Below are 15,389 nucleotides of genomic sequence, written 5' to 3' on the forward strand. Positions count from 1 at the left end.
TAGAGACTCGCTCGGCAGGCACAGGGTCGCGGGCATGGGAAAGGGGGCGAAAGACACTTGTCAACTTCGCACGCCATTCAGAACCGGATCACTGCCTGACGCCTTCGTAGGCATGCCATGCCTTAGTGGCATCGCGAAGGCGGTCAATGGCCACCAGTAATTTGTGGTCTTGCGGCCAGGCATGGCGAGAGCCGAGCACACAGACGGAAGCCACCGATACATCGGCGCCATCTTGGAAACCCCGAAACACCGGTAGATCCCATGGAGCCTTTCATGCTAATGTGGCTTGCGAGGACCCGGAAGTTCTCGCGGCGAAATGGTCTAGCTCCTTAGCTGGCCGGGATGTCACCCGCATGACGTCTGTGAGGCGGTCAAGCGAGGAGCTTAAAGAGCCAGGGGTGGTGTCCGCGGAGATTAGAGTGCCCTCGGCACTGACGGCCGTGGTCGAGAACCCGGAACGACGTGATGCCATGCAGGAGAGTGCTGCGACAAGCTTGCAGCGATGCGGATGATCTCCGCTGCATCGTCGGGTGAACCGCCCGGAGAACCAGTGGCGGCGGTCGCGGAATATGTCGTCGCTGTAACAATCAGCGCGGCGATGCCGTGACTAATGAAAGCGTGGTCGACGCCATCAATTAAAGCGTTGGTACATTACCGTCGATTTGCCTAGGAAGCATGCTGTACTTGCTGCGGTGGCAGGTATGCGGGTTGCATATCCGAGGAAGCGTGCACGGTGTTCCTTGACTGCGAAGACAGACGCGCACAGGCGGCTGCTGCCTTAGGGCTTCGTTTCCACGGCTGCGCCATTTTAAAGAGAGAAACCAGAGACAACACCCGTATGCTGTGCCGGTTGTTCTTATTCTGTGCTGCATCATCATCGTCTTCACGCTAGCCGAGCTCACGCCCATGCCCGAGCGTCGCTCTGTCTTCCTTACAATGTATATCAAAACTAGTACGACAAAGCATTTGGTACTACGAAGATAAATGAGAAGTGGTAACATGACAATCATGACATACATATGTTCGACATCACATGCCTGCCTTGCTCATGGCGCGCTCTTGAGCGTTTCGGTAGCTTGAAATGTACCAACATTGGTATTCGTGACGTGACTGTATAACAAACATGAATTACAGGTGGCAACATAAAAATCATGACATGGATGTGATGTAAGGCATAATTTACACGTCACGTCCTGGTGCTGCCAAACTACCGCTGCAGGACATCGTATTCACGCCGGCGGAACACTTATCATGCACAAGTTTACATGAAGAATAGATTTTTCTGTGTGCCGGTACTGAAGTAAATACTCGTACTTGATGCCTAGAAGCAGCTATGCCACGGTTGTCTAGTGGTTATGGCGCTCGACTGCAGACCCGTAGGCCGCGGGATGACATCCTGGACGGGGCGGCTGCATTTTCGATGGAGGCGCAAATGTTTGAGGCCCGTGTTCTTATATTTAGGTGCATATTAAAAAAAACCCACGTGGTTGAAATATCCGGAGCTCTCCACCACGGCGTCTCTCATAATCATATTGTTACGGGGATGAAACTATATACACAGGGTATATTTAACAGCAAGAGCGTACAACGCTGTCGCAGTCCAAGCGTGTTCCGCCCAGCACTTCGTCGTCGTCATTCGCTGCCCTTCTCCGCCCGTGACATTACCCGCCGGCGGCAGAAGCACCGTCTCGGTGCGATCAGTTCTCGGGGCGAGAGTGGTACGGTTTAAGTCGCGAGACATGAACTATATCGCTCGTGGCTGAAGCTGTCGCTGAGATAGGATTGAGTGGAGCAATCTCATAGGTCACGCTAGTGACCTTTCGTATGACGCGGTAAGGGCCAACATAACGGGACATCAGTTTTTCGCATAGACCAACACGTCGCTATGGTAACCACAGCAAGACCAGCGACCCCGGAGAGTACTGCACGTCGCGGTCGCCTGACCAATACAAATTTTGTAGCTGCGTGTCCACAGTTACCCAACTAAGAGCGGTAGTTCATGGCCTCGCATTTACCATGAATAATCCTAGGTTAAGAGACATAATTTGGACGAAGCTCCCGATTGCATATGCCATAGTAAACGGCCAGCAAGGCAGAGACGTAATTGCAGAAGGAAGCGTGCTTTCTTGGACAAAAAAAAACCGCCGGCAGATCTCACGCACTGTGGGAATCGACGTAATGCGAAGCAGCCAGCCCAGAGCTGCAAACATCGCCTTCTCTTTGAGGAAAATGAAGTCCTTCATGTCATGACATCTAGTACACTATATATTCCATGTTTGTCATGCATGCATGCATGTACAGTATTTTATATAAAGAAACGTATATTCTGGTATATACAATTCATGACCTGTCATTTAAGTTTGTCACGCACTCATGTCATGCAATATCCAAGGCCATTCGCGGGAGCGCACGAAGCCAGTGCCATGTATATCATGCCAGACATGACATACATATTAGGATATTTTGTGTTAGCACCTGACATTTATGTTCGTCAAACAGTCCAGTAACGCAATACCACTTTTGGTGTATATCAAGCTAGCGAAATGGTTGCGAGCGCGCCATGAGCATAACATGTCAATCATGCTGTACATAGTATGCATGTCATGGTTGTCATGTCACCACCTGCCATAAGTGTTCATCATGCAGTCACGTCACGCAATCCCAGTTTTGGTTTATATTAAACTGGGGAAACGGCCGCGAGCGAACCATGAGCGTGGCCTGTAAATCATTCTGTAAAACGTTTTCATGTTACCAACTGTCACTTATGCTCTTCATACAGTCATGTCACAATATACCAATTTTGGGGTATACCATGCTATTGAACCGGCCGCGATCGCACCATGAGCACGGCATGTAACTAATGCTGAACATCAAATGCTTCTCATGATTGTTATTTTACCCACTGTCATTTATATTCGGCCTACGCTCATGTCACGCAATACCAATTTTGTTGTATATCAAGCTAGCGAAACGGCCGCGAGTTCACCAAGAGCTTGGCGTGTAAATCATGCCCTACAAGACATACACATCACGATTTTCATGTTACTATCCGTCATTTATGTTCGTCGAACAGGCACGCCATGCCATACCCATCTTGGATTATACGAAGCTAGCGAAACAGCCGCGAGCTCACCATGAGCATGGCAGGTAAATCATGGCCTACACGACATGAATGTCATGATTTTCATGTTACCACCTATCATTTATGTTCATGATACAGTCACGTCACGAAAAACCAATTTTGGGGTATACCAAGCTAGGGAACCGGCGGCGACTGCACCATGAGCGTGGCAGGTAAGTCATGCTGTACATAAAATACCTCTCATGATTGTCATGTTACCACCTGTCATTTATGTTCGCCGCACAGTCCAGTCGCGCCATACCAATTTTGGTGTGTATCAAGCTAGCGAAACGGCCGCGAGCTCACCATAAGCGTGACATGTATATCACGCTGTACATGACATGCATGTCATGATTTTCATGTCCCCATCTGTGATTTCTGTTCTTGATACAGTCATACCATGCAATATCAAATCCATTACATGTCAAGACAGCCAAACGGCCGCAAGCGCACCATGAGTGCGGCAGGCACGTCATGACGTACACGACATGACATGCATGTCATGATTTTCATCTTAAGACATGTGATTTATGTTCTTCATGCAGTCATATTATACTATACCAATTTTGGTACGCATCCTATAACAAAACGGCCAGGAGAGCACAAAGTCGTAGGCGGCTAGATAGATAGATAGATAGATAGATAGATAGATAGATAGATAGATAGATAGATAGATAGATAGATAGATAGATAGATAGATAGATAGATAGATAGATAGATAGATAGATAGATAGATAGATAGATAGATAGATAGATAGATAGACAGACAGACAGACAGACAGACAGACAGATAGATAGATAGATAGATAGATAGATAGATAGATAGATAGATAGATAGATAGATAGATAGATAGATAGATAGATAGATAGATAGATAGATAGATAGATAGATAGATAGATAGATACGCTCTAAGTCGCATGAGTTCGCTAACAAATACTTCGCATTTAAAATTGGGCAGACACCACACACTGTAAAAATCATTGCCATGCGAAGCTGCCAACGAGAAGCAGTCTAAATGTGTCGCACATTTTCGATTTCTTTAAGGAAAGTGGTAAATATTAATTGAAGTATTTGTGCAAATTGAGTAGTCGTGCGCATATCGTAGGCTGACCAGGCGCGATGGCTACACTGGTGTGTAAATGGTAGTTAGGGTCCGACGTAACGTCGGCATTCACGTTTAGAGCAGAGACAGCAGTTTTATCGCAACGAAGTGCGATGTGTTCATGTTATATGTAGCGATGGCACACTTGATTGCCGCGTGCGGAATAGCATGTGTTGTTATTGTCACGCGGTCATGACATCGACGAAGGCAGCAGTCGGCGTGTCCAAGATGAAACTCTTTATTTGGCGGAACTTGTGGCCGTGAAACTGAAAGTCAAACTACAGCAATACACACGGTACACTGATTGCGGCGAACAGAGCGTCGGCCGTCGATAAAACTCATCATGGCTGGGACGCGTCGTCTTTTATACATCATGCATCCACCTTTCCAGCCTTACCACTGGTGGTTGCGCAAGCTCTGGAATAATATTGACTGTTCGCGTCATGTGCGCAATCTTGAAAAAATTATCTACTACAATCTGGAATGTTCCAAGACATTCTTGCGCGGCCCGCGCAAGACAGCGATCGCACGTGCAACGGACCAGTTTCAAAAAAACATAGCAAACAGAGCGCGCTTGGCAATATATAATAGTTTATACATTCGTATAAACGTTATGCAGCCACAAGTGACCTTTTCGGATATAGTTTGAAGCACTCGCGTGGCTCCAAGGCAGAATCATTGACGGGTATGTAAAATGCCTGGATTCGAATGCGGCCCAATGTCGCAAATTTGGGTGGTTCCGGGTGATGGACTGAGGTAACATTCGGTTACAGGCAAACTAAATTCATCAAACGCACGATGTTAGTAAAATATACAAATACGTAAAAATAGTCACTGCAAGCAAACTCCAACTATCAACCAACTATATAACTAAACAGTACTGCTCTTAGTCTGGCCATTGCAGATTCGTTAATGTGCAAGGCCGCTCTTATTTGCTTGTGCGGACGAGGTTCGTTGCCACTGTCCGGTCAGTCGTCGTCCTCGTTTGGTCATTTATTGTGTCCAACCATTCCCCCGCTGATCTTGGGATCCAGTCTGGCGTTTGATGAGTTATCCGTCTCCGTTGCCTGTATACGCAGGCCAATGTCCGGCCCACGTATGTAGCTTACAGTCCAGCTAGGGCTAATTTCGTCTTCGGCTCCTTCGCCCGGCGTGGCATCCCAACGTCGGCTTGGCACTCCGGGGATTGTCTTCGGCGGCCTGCGCCTTAAGGGGGCTTTTGATAGGAACGCTGATACTTGCTGTGCGCGGTAGCTGCATTGCCGAGGAGCCTGGCTCGACCACCGTCGAGTTCTCCAGCCAAACCGCGGCACGCTTACGTCACAAGCTGCAGACCCAAACGCCCACGCGCTCCCATCGCCAGTGCGTCTGCTGCCGAGACAACCTCATCGTGCCGAGCACCCGCAGACAATGTAGTACAGCTATTTGCTATCCTCTTTCTTGACGGCTTGCTTCACCTGCCTCGAGCGTCCATGAGCTTCAGAGCGTATCACTTAGATGCCCGTTCCTGCATTCAGCAGCTTCGCTATTGCGTTCGCAGTAAATATGAGGTTGCTTCGAATGATGTCAAACGGTCTTTCCTTTACCTCGCGCGTGTTGGCCGCTTTCATATATAAAAGGAAGAGCCCTCTAGGAACTCATTATGTTCTATTCTAAGACTGTCAATAGTAGACCACGTAATATAAACACCCGAAGAGCAGCCTGAATACAATACTCTGCGAAAGGAAGACATTCCTCTTGCTGAAAATGATCGGGAAAGCAATTGGGGTCTACCGCAATGACCACAAAGCGGTTATCACGAACATTACACTAATGTAATATTAAAACGTAGTCCCCCATCAGCATGTGTTGTGTTTGATAGAGCTTCGGTGGACATTCACGATCGCAGGGAGGGGGGGGGGGGTAGGTGACGGCCAATTTTTTCAAGCACGCAATCGCGCTACCTCGGACACTGTGTGCGCTTCGTCCTCCTCTTCTTTGCTTCGCCAAATAGCTCTCATTCGTGACACTCGGTTTTTATTCTCTGGTTACATTGCCACCCAATGGCAACAACTCCAATGCTGTAATCACAGCTTCCGCGACAGGGGCCTCTTCAAGCTATCGTGTTAAAATTTCCAAAATCTGCGTTTGTGTGAACTGCGAATGGGACGTGAACATACGCGCATATTGCGGTCTCCAGAGAGCTTTTCATGCGGTACACGTCAGGAAAGTCCGTTATTCACACACGTCCGTCGTGTTATAAACTAGTTTCCTCCTATGCTGAAAATCGCAGTCTCTCTTATCGCGGCGCTGTTATTTGCCGTATGCCATAGGTAGAAATTAACATTATCATGAGGTGACACGTGCTCTCTTCGTTATGTTATTCATCGTATTGCTCGTCTTCCGATTCTGCTGCGCTCGCAGGACAGATGTGCTGATTTGACCGGCGTGGGGCAATGGACAGCGAGAGAAAGAGAAAGACAAATTCTTGACAAGAAATTTCTTGGCGAGGCAAGATTTGAACCCGCGTCCCGGCTATCTGCAGGCGAGCATCGAACGAATCGGCTATCCAGGGACTTTATAAAGCATACCGTGGTCTTTATAGTACCGTGTAGACCAGAAGGTAGCGGGATCGAATCCCGGCCGCGGCAGCTGCATTTTCGATGGAGGTTAAAATGTCTGAGGCCTGCGTACTCAGATTTAGGTGCACGAACCCCAGTTGGTCGAAATTTCTTGAGTCCTCTACTACGGCGTCTCTCATAATCATATCGTGCTTTTGGGGCGTTAAACCCCAGAAATTATTATTATAGCATACTGTCGGAATGAAATGGAAAAGGGAAACAGTGTTTGGACAGGTGACAGTGAGGAGGAGGTAGAATGAGTACAGAGGAAGAATGAAACACATGGAAAAAAAAAGCGATAGGAGAACGAAAGGGTAGAAAGAAATAAAAAGATAGAAATACGGAGAAAAATCGACAGAGAGAGAATAAGATTGAAAGGAACGCATCCAAAAACGCTGACAAAAAAGAGAGCACGCATGGCCATGTATAGCACAGAACAGCAAGGGATGAAAAAAAGAGGCGACAGGGTAATAGTCTAGCCCAGCCAAGACGAACTAGATACCTACCTGTTTAGCTATTCCCCAGCCTTGTGAGACTTTACGCATGCAGCGCTGTTTCCTTCTGAGTGGATGTAGTGATGTTCCCACACACCCCTCTGAAAGCGTTCGGCAGCTTACATCATTTGCGATGCTTCTTGGACCGGATGCCTCTGTTATCGGCCTACCTTTGACCAAGCGATGATGTCATGTCATGACGTCATCATCTGACATCATGTGATCTAACGTGATCACGACGTTACAGTGACGCCATGATCACTTCCCAAATTTTGGTAATCTGTGACGTCACGGTGGCTTCGTATCCTAGTGTGATCATTTCATGATCATTTTCTACTTCACTGATGAGTTGCCAACTCGCCCAGCAGTTCGTACTTCCCTTGTGTTCGCACTGACTCCGCTGGATGCCGACGACGCCAACGCGGGACGCTGGCCAATTTTCGCATTTGATCAAGCACTTAAGACTTTCGCTTTTACATAAGTATGCACTTAGTTAAGGGGACTACAAGAGGCCAAATGTAGGAAAGCTTGATAGATAGATAGATAGATAGATAGATAGATAGATAGATAGATAGATAGATAGATAGATAGATAGATAGATAGATAGATAGATAGATAGATAGATAGATAGATAGATAGATAGATAGATAGATAGATAGATAGATAGATAGATAGATAGATATGGTCAAAGTATCTTCGGTTCACAAAGAAATACCACGCATTTAAAAAATAGCTTATCGCCTGCAGTTCGCACTGTTGGATCATAGGAAATGAGACGAGTCCCTCTAATTTCCAAATTCGCTCAAGGTTCTATTTCGGGACCAATATTACTTTAAATTGTTAAAAAATCATATCACAGCAAAAATTGATTGCAGTATCAAGCTGTCTTTTGACGACTGCATAAGTGATAACATGATTAGCAGCTTCACTGATCGCATTCAACTCATCATATCTCTCAACAGGATTGCATATTGTCTACTTACTTTAAATATTGACAGATGACGTCACGGCAAACATTGATTGCAGTATCAAGCTGTTTGTTGAAGCCTGTATACACGTAACTGCGTACGCATTAACACTTTAGAGGGCGGCAGCAGCCTTCTTTCTTACACGCTATGCACAAATAAAATCTTAGAACACGTCTTAGCCACCAGAGCAAAGTTTCGCTGCAGCAAAATAATTTGAACTCTAGATTTACGAACAATCACAACCACCAACCAAACTAAAGTGAGTACACACAGCAAGGGTCATTTTGGCCCGTTATATCTCGTGAACAAAGCAAATAAGGACACATGATATTAAAAACGTGCTTTCACTGAAATAAGCGCTCTTCGATAACAAATTGTCGTCAAAATAGAGACCGGAGATTTTATTTTATCTTTATTGATTTTTTTTAAACTCGCTTCTTTAACATTTTTTTTTTCTTCTTTTGTGCTGCCAGCAGGAAAATTATCTTCAGCAGAAATGTTAAAAAGTGTTTTTCTATATTTGACACTACTTTGAAGTCTCTATGAGATATAGGAAACGCGCCAAGGCGCACCAAGCTTAGGAAACTTTTTATTTGGGCCGTGCTTGCAATTTTTTCACATTTTTTGCGATAGCAATAATATGGACACAGTCTCGGCTGAATTTTGCGGTCGCCGTCGCCGCCGTCATGCTGCGTATATGTATAAGTATGTATATATATACAAACGTCCCGAAGAAAAATAATTCAAAAAAAATGCTTCCGCAGCGCGTGGCTCTAACCAGGATGAGCAAGGGTGTGTAATAACGCTCGCCGATGAACGGCGAGCGTTATTACACACCCTTTACCGCAAAACGCAGAGATGGCAGGCGCTTGTAAACGTTTTTTCATTAGGAGCGAGATGGGGCTAGGAGCGCAGCGGGCGCACTGACAGGCGTCGGCCAGCTCGCCCCACTCCTGCGAACGCCGTTGCTCTTCGCCCTACATGGCGTGGTCGCATTCATGCGCTTATCCGAGGAAAGAACGGGGCGGGCGGGAGGCGGGGATGGAGCGGAGGATTGTCTGCCCTGTGCTTTCCCTGCGATGCCCGCGCTGAATTCACAGAGCGTACGGTCACTTCGCTCGCTGCAGCGGCCGCGTTTGCGAAAGGAGCGCGCTGTTCAAACAGAAATAAGTAACAACTGTGACAGTTCGCGCTCGTCTTGTGTGTACCTGTTCGTTCGTTTCATGCGTTCTGCTTTATGTGTGAGCAGTGCGCTTCAAGTGTCGAGCTGTGACGCATGATAGTTCGCGCTCGTCCTGTGTTCGTTCTTTTCGTGCTGCCTTTGCGCTTCAGCGATATGCGCTGGAAATTTCGAGCTGGTTTTCGTTCTTCGCGTCACATTCTAATTTGTTGCTATCGCATTCATTGCTTTGCCGTTGCGGCGAAACTGTGACTTTTTTCACTTTTGAAGACGGTATAAAAAAGCATGGATGTAATTCACAGCAATGCGTGTTAAAACCAGCAGAAAAATTTTTCGAGACAACGTGCACAGTTCCCGTTAAATTCGGCCGTGAATCCGAAAATGATGTGGTGAGCTAAAACAGGACGCCCGCGCGCTCCCCTTGAAAAGTATTTTGGCATGCTGGGAGCGCCAAAAAAAAATTTTCCTTTCCGTGCGCTTGGAATGTCGCCACATAACATATAACACAACCCAGGCAAAACAAAAATATTGACCGGACAGGCATTTTCGATCTCTCGTGGAACCACCCTGCTGAGGCTGATACCGCTGCTGTGTGAGTTAGTGTCACACCTCCAATCATGTCCTATCCCTGGCCGTTCGGCTTTCACAACGCTGACTTTGATCAGTTACCTCTTTTATTATGCCAAAGAAAAGGGAATTTCCGAAACTATCGTGGTCCGCGACCAAGCGAAGGCGTCTGAGAGGGTCGACGTCACTTGTTCGCAGTACTGAGGAATCATGGCTTGCCAGAAGATTTAGTTAAGAGCTTTGAGTTGCTCTGTGGAAGCACCAGTACTCACCCCTACCTAAGTGTTAACATGACTGAAAGATTCGCTGTAGAAATGGGTGTTAGGCAGGCATGCACAGTTTTATTTATACTGTCACTGGATCCATCATAAGAAAAGTCGCAATGCGCCCTCAAATGGCCAGATACAAAGAAAATTAAGGCACCAAGGAAATTAAGGTTACAGCGTACGCCGACGATATTTCAATATTTCTAAGAAACGAAATTGGTTTTGCCATAGTTTTGGAGCTCTTTCAGCAGTACTCTGCCCTCTCTGGCACGTACTTGAATACCGACAAAAGCAAGGTGATGTGCTTTGGTGCCTTGGCCGATGATCTACTAGGTCGAGGCCAATTCGTGGACACTGTCAGAGTTCTCGGACTGTTCTTTGAAGTAGAGAGCATTGCAAATATAACATGGGAAGACGCAATAGCCAGGACGAGGCAGCTGATAAATAGGGCTTCGGAATGCAAGCTGTCTCTCGCTGCAAGAGCAGGTGTGATGAAGACGCAAGTTTGCGCGTATTCTTTTTGCATCGCACACGTTGCGTTGTTGCCTTGCAGTTTCGCACAGCGCCTCAGGACAGTCATTGCAGCATTTATATGGGAACATACACCTGCCAAGGTGAAGACTAGTTGCCTCAATCTGCCCGCAGACCGTGGTTGTCGGGGTCTACGAGATGTTAAAATCTTCACTGGAGCACTGGCAGCAAGAACAATATCTGGGTTGCTCTCTCATCTGGAATACCCAGGAAAGAGCCTTCTATGTAATGGACAATTGCCCTATAGACTACGTTTAGAACGGAGAGATACAATGGACCGCAAGCTGAGGGACCACTAGAGTTCTACAAGACTGTGTGCAACTTTAAGCGCACAGTAGATCAAAAAACGGATAGGAAAATGTTTTGACGAACTTGCCTCAATAGATCTAGGCTAATTGCTGATTAAAAAGACGCTAGAAGACGAAGTTAAAAAAACTAACCCAAGATGATGAAAAACATGCAAGAAAAGCAATAGTTTCCGAAGTGGCTCGCGAATTTGACTGACTGAGAAGATGCAGCGTGTTACCGACGCGTCAACGCCTCGCTAGGTGGCGCGTGACACCAAATGATAAACGGAGAGATATTACAGATGGGATATAAAACTGAAAATAAGAACATAGAATCAAAGTTTGGCAGCTTGTATCTAAATGACAAACAAATAAAAAATATAGCCGCAAGAGTCGAGGAAAAAGTAGACGAACTACCAGGCAAAGACTGGAAGTATAGTGAGCTGCTACATGTAATCACGAAAGAAATGGAAAAAGAGAAGAAAACTATTTGTTGGAAAGGAAAGAGAAAGCCAAAAAGTTGGTGGAACAAAGAAATCCGGGAGACGATCGAGAAGCGACGTGAGGCATCACGGGAGCACAGACAGGCCAAAAAGGAGAAGCGGCTACAGGACGAAGTCAACCAAATATGGGAAATATATTTAGAGCAAAAATCCATTGTGCAGAAATTAGTCGAGGCAAAAATTAAAGGTGAAAGTGAACGCTGGATGACAGAGATTCGCGAAAAGAAGAAGGCCGCGCCTACGATATTTTGGAGCCACCTAAAAGCGCTGGGTAGGAAGTCTGTCACAATGCAACAACGTTTGGTAGATGAAGGAGGAAATCAATTGGAAGGGTATCAAGCGCTAGGTTACATCCGAAAGATAACAGCCGATTCGTTTAAAGAGGTCGCCCAGGGGATTCCCCCGGTGAGTAAAAGTACGCAAAGGAGTGCAACCGACGAAGATGTAGTACTAGAGAATTTCAATTGGAAGATGGCCGAAGGAACAATTCCTAAGCGCACTACTCCGGGCCTAGATGGGGTTACCGTCAGCTTCATTAACGAACTCGGACATAAAACTAAAGAAGCACCGCTGAAAGCCGTAGATAAGTACTTACAGGAGAGGGAAATACCAGACAGTTGGCGAAAAAGTAGAATGAACTTAATCTATAAAGGCAGGGGAGAAAAGGATAACATTCGCTCGTATAGACCGCTAACCATTACATCGGTGCTATATTGGTTGGCGATGCAGGCAGTTAAATTAAAAATAGAAGCGTGGGTAGAACAAAATAATATTTTGGGAGAACTTCAGAATGGATTTCGAATCGGCAGGCGGTTAGACGATAATCTGTTTGTTCTTACCCAGTGTATATAAATATCGAAAATAGAAAACAGGCCCTTATCCGTAGCTTATCTAGATATCTACGGGGCGTATGACAACGTTAATCAGGAAATTTTGTGGGATATATTGAAAGAAGTGGGCATAGGGGACGATGTATACAGCTTTTCAGGGAAATATACCGAGAAAATACAGTTTGTATAGAATGGGAAGGAAAAAATTACACCATCTCCCGCTAAAGGGGACCATGAGGTGATGCGAAGCCGGAGCACTTGCACGATCGCGTTCCGTTGGCGTTCGTTGGGCATGCTACCGACCTCGCGTCGTGGAACGCGAAGAGGGACGCTACGCGCGTCGTATCTTCCATCTAGCCTGGCCGTTAATTCTCACAGGGCGAGCGGGGAACGCGGTCGACAGGCGGGCGAGAGGGGGGCAGCGTAGGAGAGGAGGGAGAAGGGGAGGGGACGCGCGTGCGCTCGAGCTCATCGCGGCGTTGCGCAGGAGAGAATTTCGGCATGTCTAGCCCGCGTTTCAGAGGAAGAGTGGAAAGGGGAGAGGGAAAGTGGAGAGGGGTATGGGAGGGGAGGAGGGGAGAGGGATAGTGGGGAGGGAAAGTGGAGAGGGGTATGAGAGAGGAGGAGGGGAGAGGGAAAGTGGAGAGGGGAATGGAAGAGGGTGAGTGGAGAGGAGGTGTGTGGAGAGGGTATGCGCATGCGCAGTAAGGGTGGTCACGCCGCACACCACCACCACCACCACCACCACCACCGGATTGAGCTCCGCCTTAAGATACTTCGCATCTAAAAGTAGCAAGGACAGCGTTGAAATTAGCAAGGGGCTGAGACAGGGATGTCCTTTGTCCCCGCTGTTATTCATGTTGTACATGGTGAGGATGGAAAAAGCGCTGGAAGGTAGCAACATTGCATTTAATTTGGCACACAAACAGGTCGGCACGATGGTTGAGCAGAAGCTTCCAGGTCTATTTTATGCTGATGATATTGTCTTATTTGCGGACAGTCAAGATGATATACAGCGACTGGAAGATATATGCGGAAGGGAATGTGAGGCTCTAGGACAAGGATTTAGTGCAACAAAATGTGGATTGATAGTATTCAATGATCACGAAGACTATGCGGTCATAATACAGGGCCAAAAAATACCGAGGGTAAGCGAGTACAAGTACCTCGGAGTATGGGTAAATGAGGGGCACAGATATATGGAGGTACACGAGAAAGCATCGGTAGCAAAGGGAAAGAGGAATGCTGCAATTATGAAGCACAGAGCTTTATGGGGATACAATAGGTACGAGGTGCTTCGAGGGCTGTGGAAGAGTGTGATGGTCCCGGAGCTTACATTTGGGAACTCAGTGGTGTGCATGAAGTCAGAGGTACAATCAGGAATGGATGTAAATCAAAGGACGGTGGGCCGCCTCGCGTTGGGCGCTCACGGGAAGACGACAAATGAGGCTATAAAGGGTGATATGGGATGGACAGGCTTTGAAGTGAGGGAAGCTCAGGGCAAAATGAGATTCGAAGAGAGGCTGAGGAAAATGAAGAAGAGTAGATGGGCAGAGAAGGTTTTCAGGTATTTGTATAGAAAAAGCGTTGACACGCAGTGGAGAAAAGAACTAGGAGGCTCACCAGTAAATATACGGCTAGCAGTGCGGGCGATATGGCAACAAGGAGCATTAAGCGGAAGGTCAGAGAGGCGGAGAGGACTTATTGGATGGCAGCGATGGAAAAGAAGCCGGCTCTGAGTAACTACCGAAAGGGAAAAAACGAAATAAGGAGGGAAAGGTTTTATGATAATTCAAGGGGAAGCGCTTTACTGTTTGAAGCAAGGTCGGGCTGCTTTAGAACGCGTAGTTATAAAGCGAGATTCAGTAACGAAGAAGAACAATGTACATGCTGCGGGGGAACTAAGGAAATGATGGAACATGTACTGATTGAATGTGGCGATATTCACCCAGATATACGTGTGGGCACGAGTCTACATGAAGCCTTGGGTTTTAGGGACAACAATGGAAAGCTGAACACGTCCGCGATAGAAATAAGTAAGAGACGGTTAGAGTATTGGTGGCAGAAAAGTAGAGATAAAGTACAAAAATAAATACTGGGGAAAAATAAGGTCATTCTGCCTTAAGAGGCATATAGATGGACCGTGAATTTATATTTTTTTTTGTATAATAGCACAGATTTAATCAGTGCAAATAAGGTATTAAGCCAACTTGAAACAAGGAAGTTTTTTTTTTCTTCCTTCGAGCCTGGTGGCAGACATGTCACCGCCCCGTTATAAAGGGGACGCTCATAGCATCCATCCATACATCCAAGTGCGCGAATTGTGGCCAGTTCGGGACTACCAAGTACGCGTTATTCAAATATGTTGCTATTAAGTGTGTATGTCACGTTATTTGGCGCACCTTTGGAGTTATAGCTACATCACTGTCGCAAAGGCACAACGCCATGTTTGCCCAATAGGTACTTTTAGTCAGAATGTACGTGATCTTGAGAAGTCGGTGCCAGGCAGAAGCTCGTGGACAACCGCAGCGTGAAGCGTTCCCGGCTTTACATCGAATTGTTCAAGTGCTGTGCGGATACCTAGTTGACGAGCTGGATGTGAGTGGTACTGATGTCTTTTTAAATCGCTGGCACACTCCGTCAGACGGCCTGACATCACGAATGTGACGTCAGGGCCTCTCCATAGTTTTCCTTCATCCATGGGCAGGTCACGTGATAGTGTTACAAGTTACATGAAGCGACTTGTTTACTGCAACGCCATTGTCTGAGGCCACATGTCACATGGGTCTCTTTTTTTAGCAATAAGGTGTAATCGCGCGCATTTGAATTCTAGCGCAGGATTTCTAGCGCATGATCTTGCTAGAAATCACATGACGCGTGGCTCTTCCGGAAACGTCTTTGCCTGAGCCCGTAGACCAGGTGACTTCCCCGCGTTTAAA

The 15,389-nt window shown here is 46.7% G+C and overlaps 1 protein-coding gene across 5 annotated transcripts in view; it reads left to right on the forward strand.

Moving 5' to 3' along the window:
* The window catches only part of LOC119373622 (uncharacterized), a 96,499-nt gene that overhangs the window by 38,380 nt on the left and 42,730 nt on the right, over positions 1-15,389 (forward strand). The window contains exon 4 of one of the 5 annotated variants that reach the window (XR_007414346.1): positions 3,221-3,294. The exons of 3 other annotated variants lie outside the window; for them this stretch is intronic. Coding sequence is in view for 1 of the 2 variants with exons in the window: in XM_037643674.1 (XP_037499602.1) it covers positions 3,074-3,138 (65 nt within the window). In the remaining variant the exon portion in view is untranslated. Of the gene's footprint in view, positions 1-3,073; positions 3,148-3,220; positions 3,295-15,389 lie in introns of those variants that run through there. One more of the 5 variants, XM_037643674.1, reaches the window with a different exon arrangement.

Source organism: Rhipicephalus sanguineus, chromosome 11 (assembly GCF_013339695.2).
Source record: "Rhipicephalus sanguineus isolate Rsan-2018 chromosome 11, BIME_Rsan_1.4, whole genome shotgun sequence".
Lineage (NCBI taxonomy): Eukaryota > Metazoa > Arthropoda > Arachnida > Ixodida > Ixodidae > Rhipicephalus > Rhipicephalus sanguineus.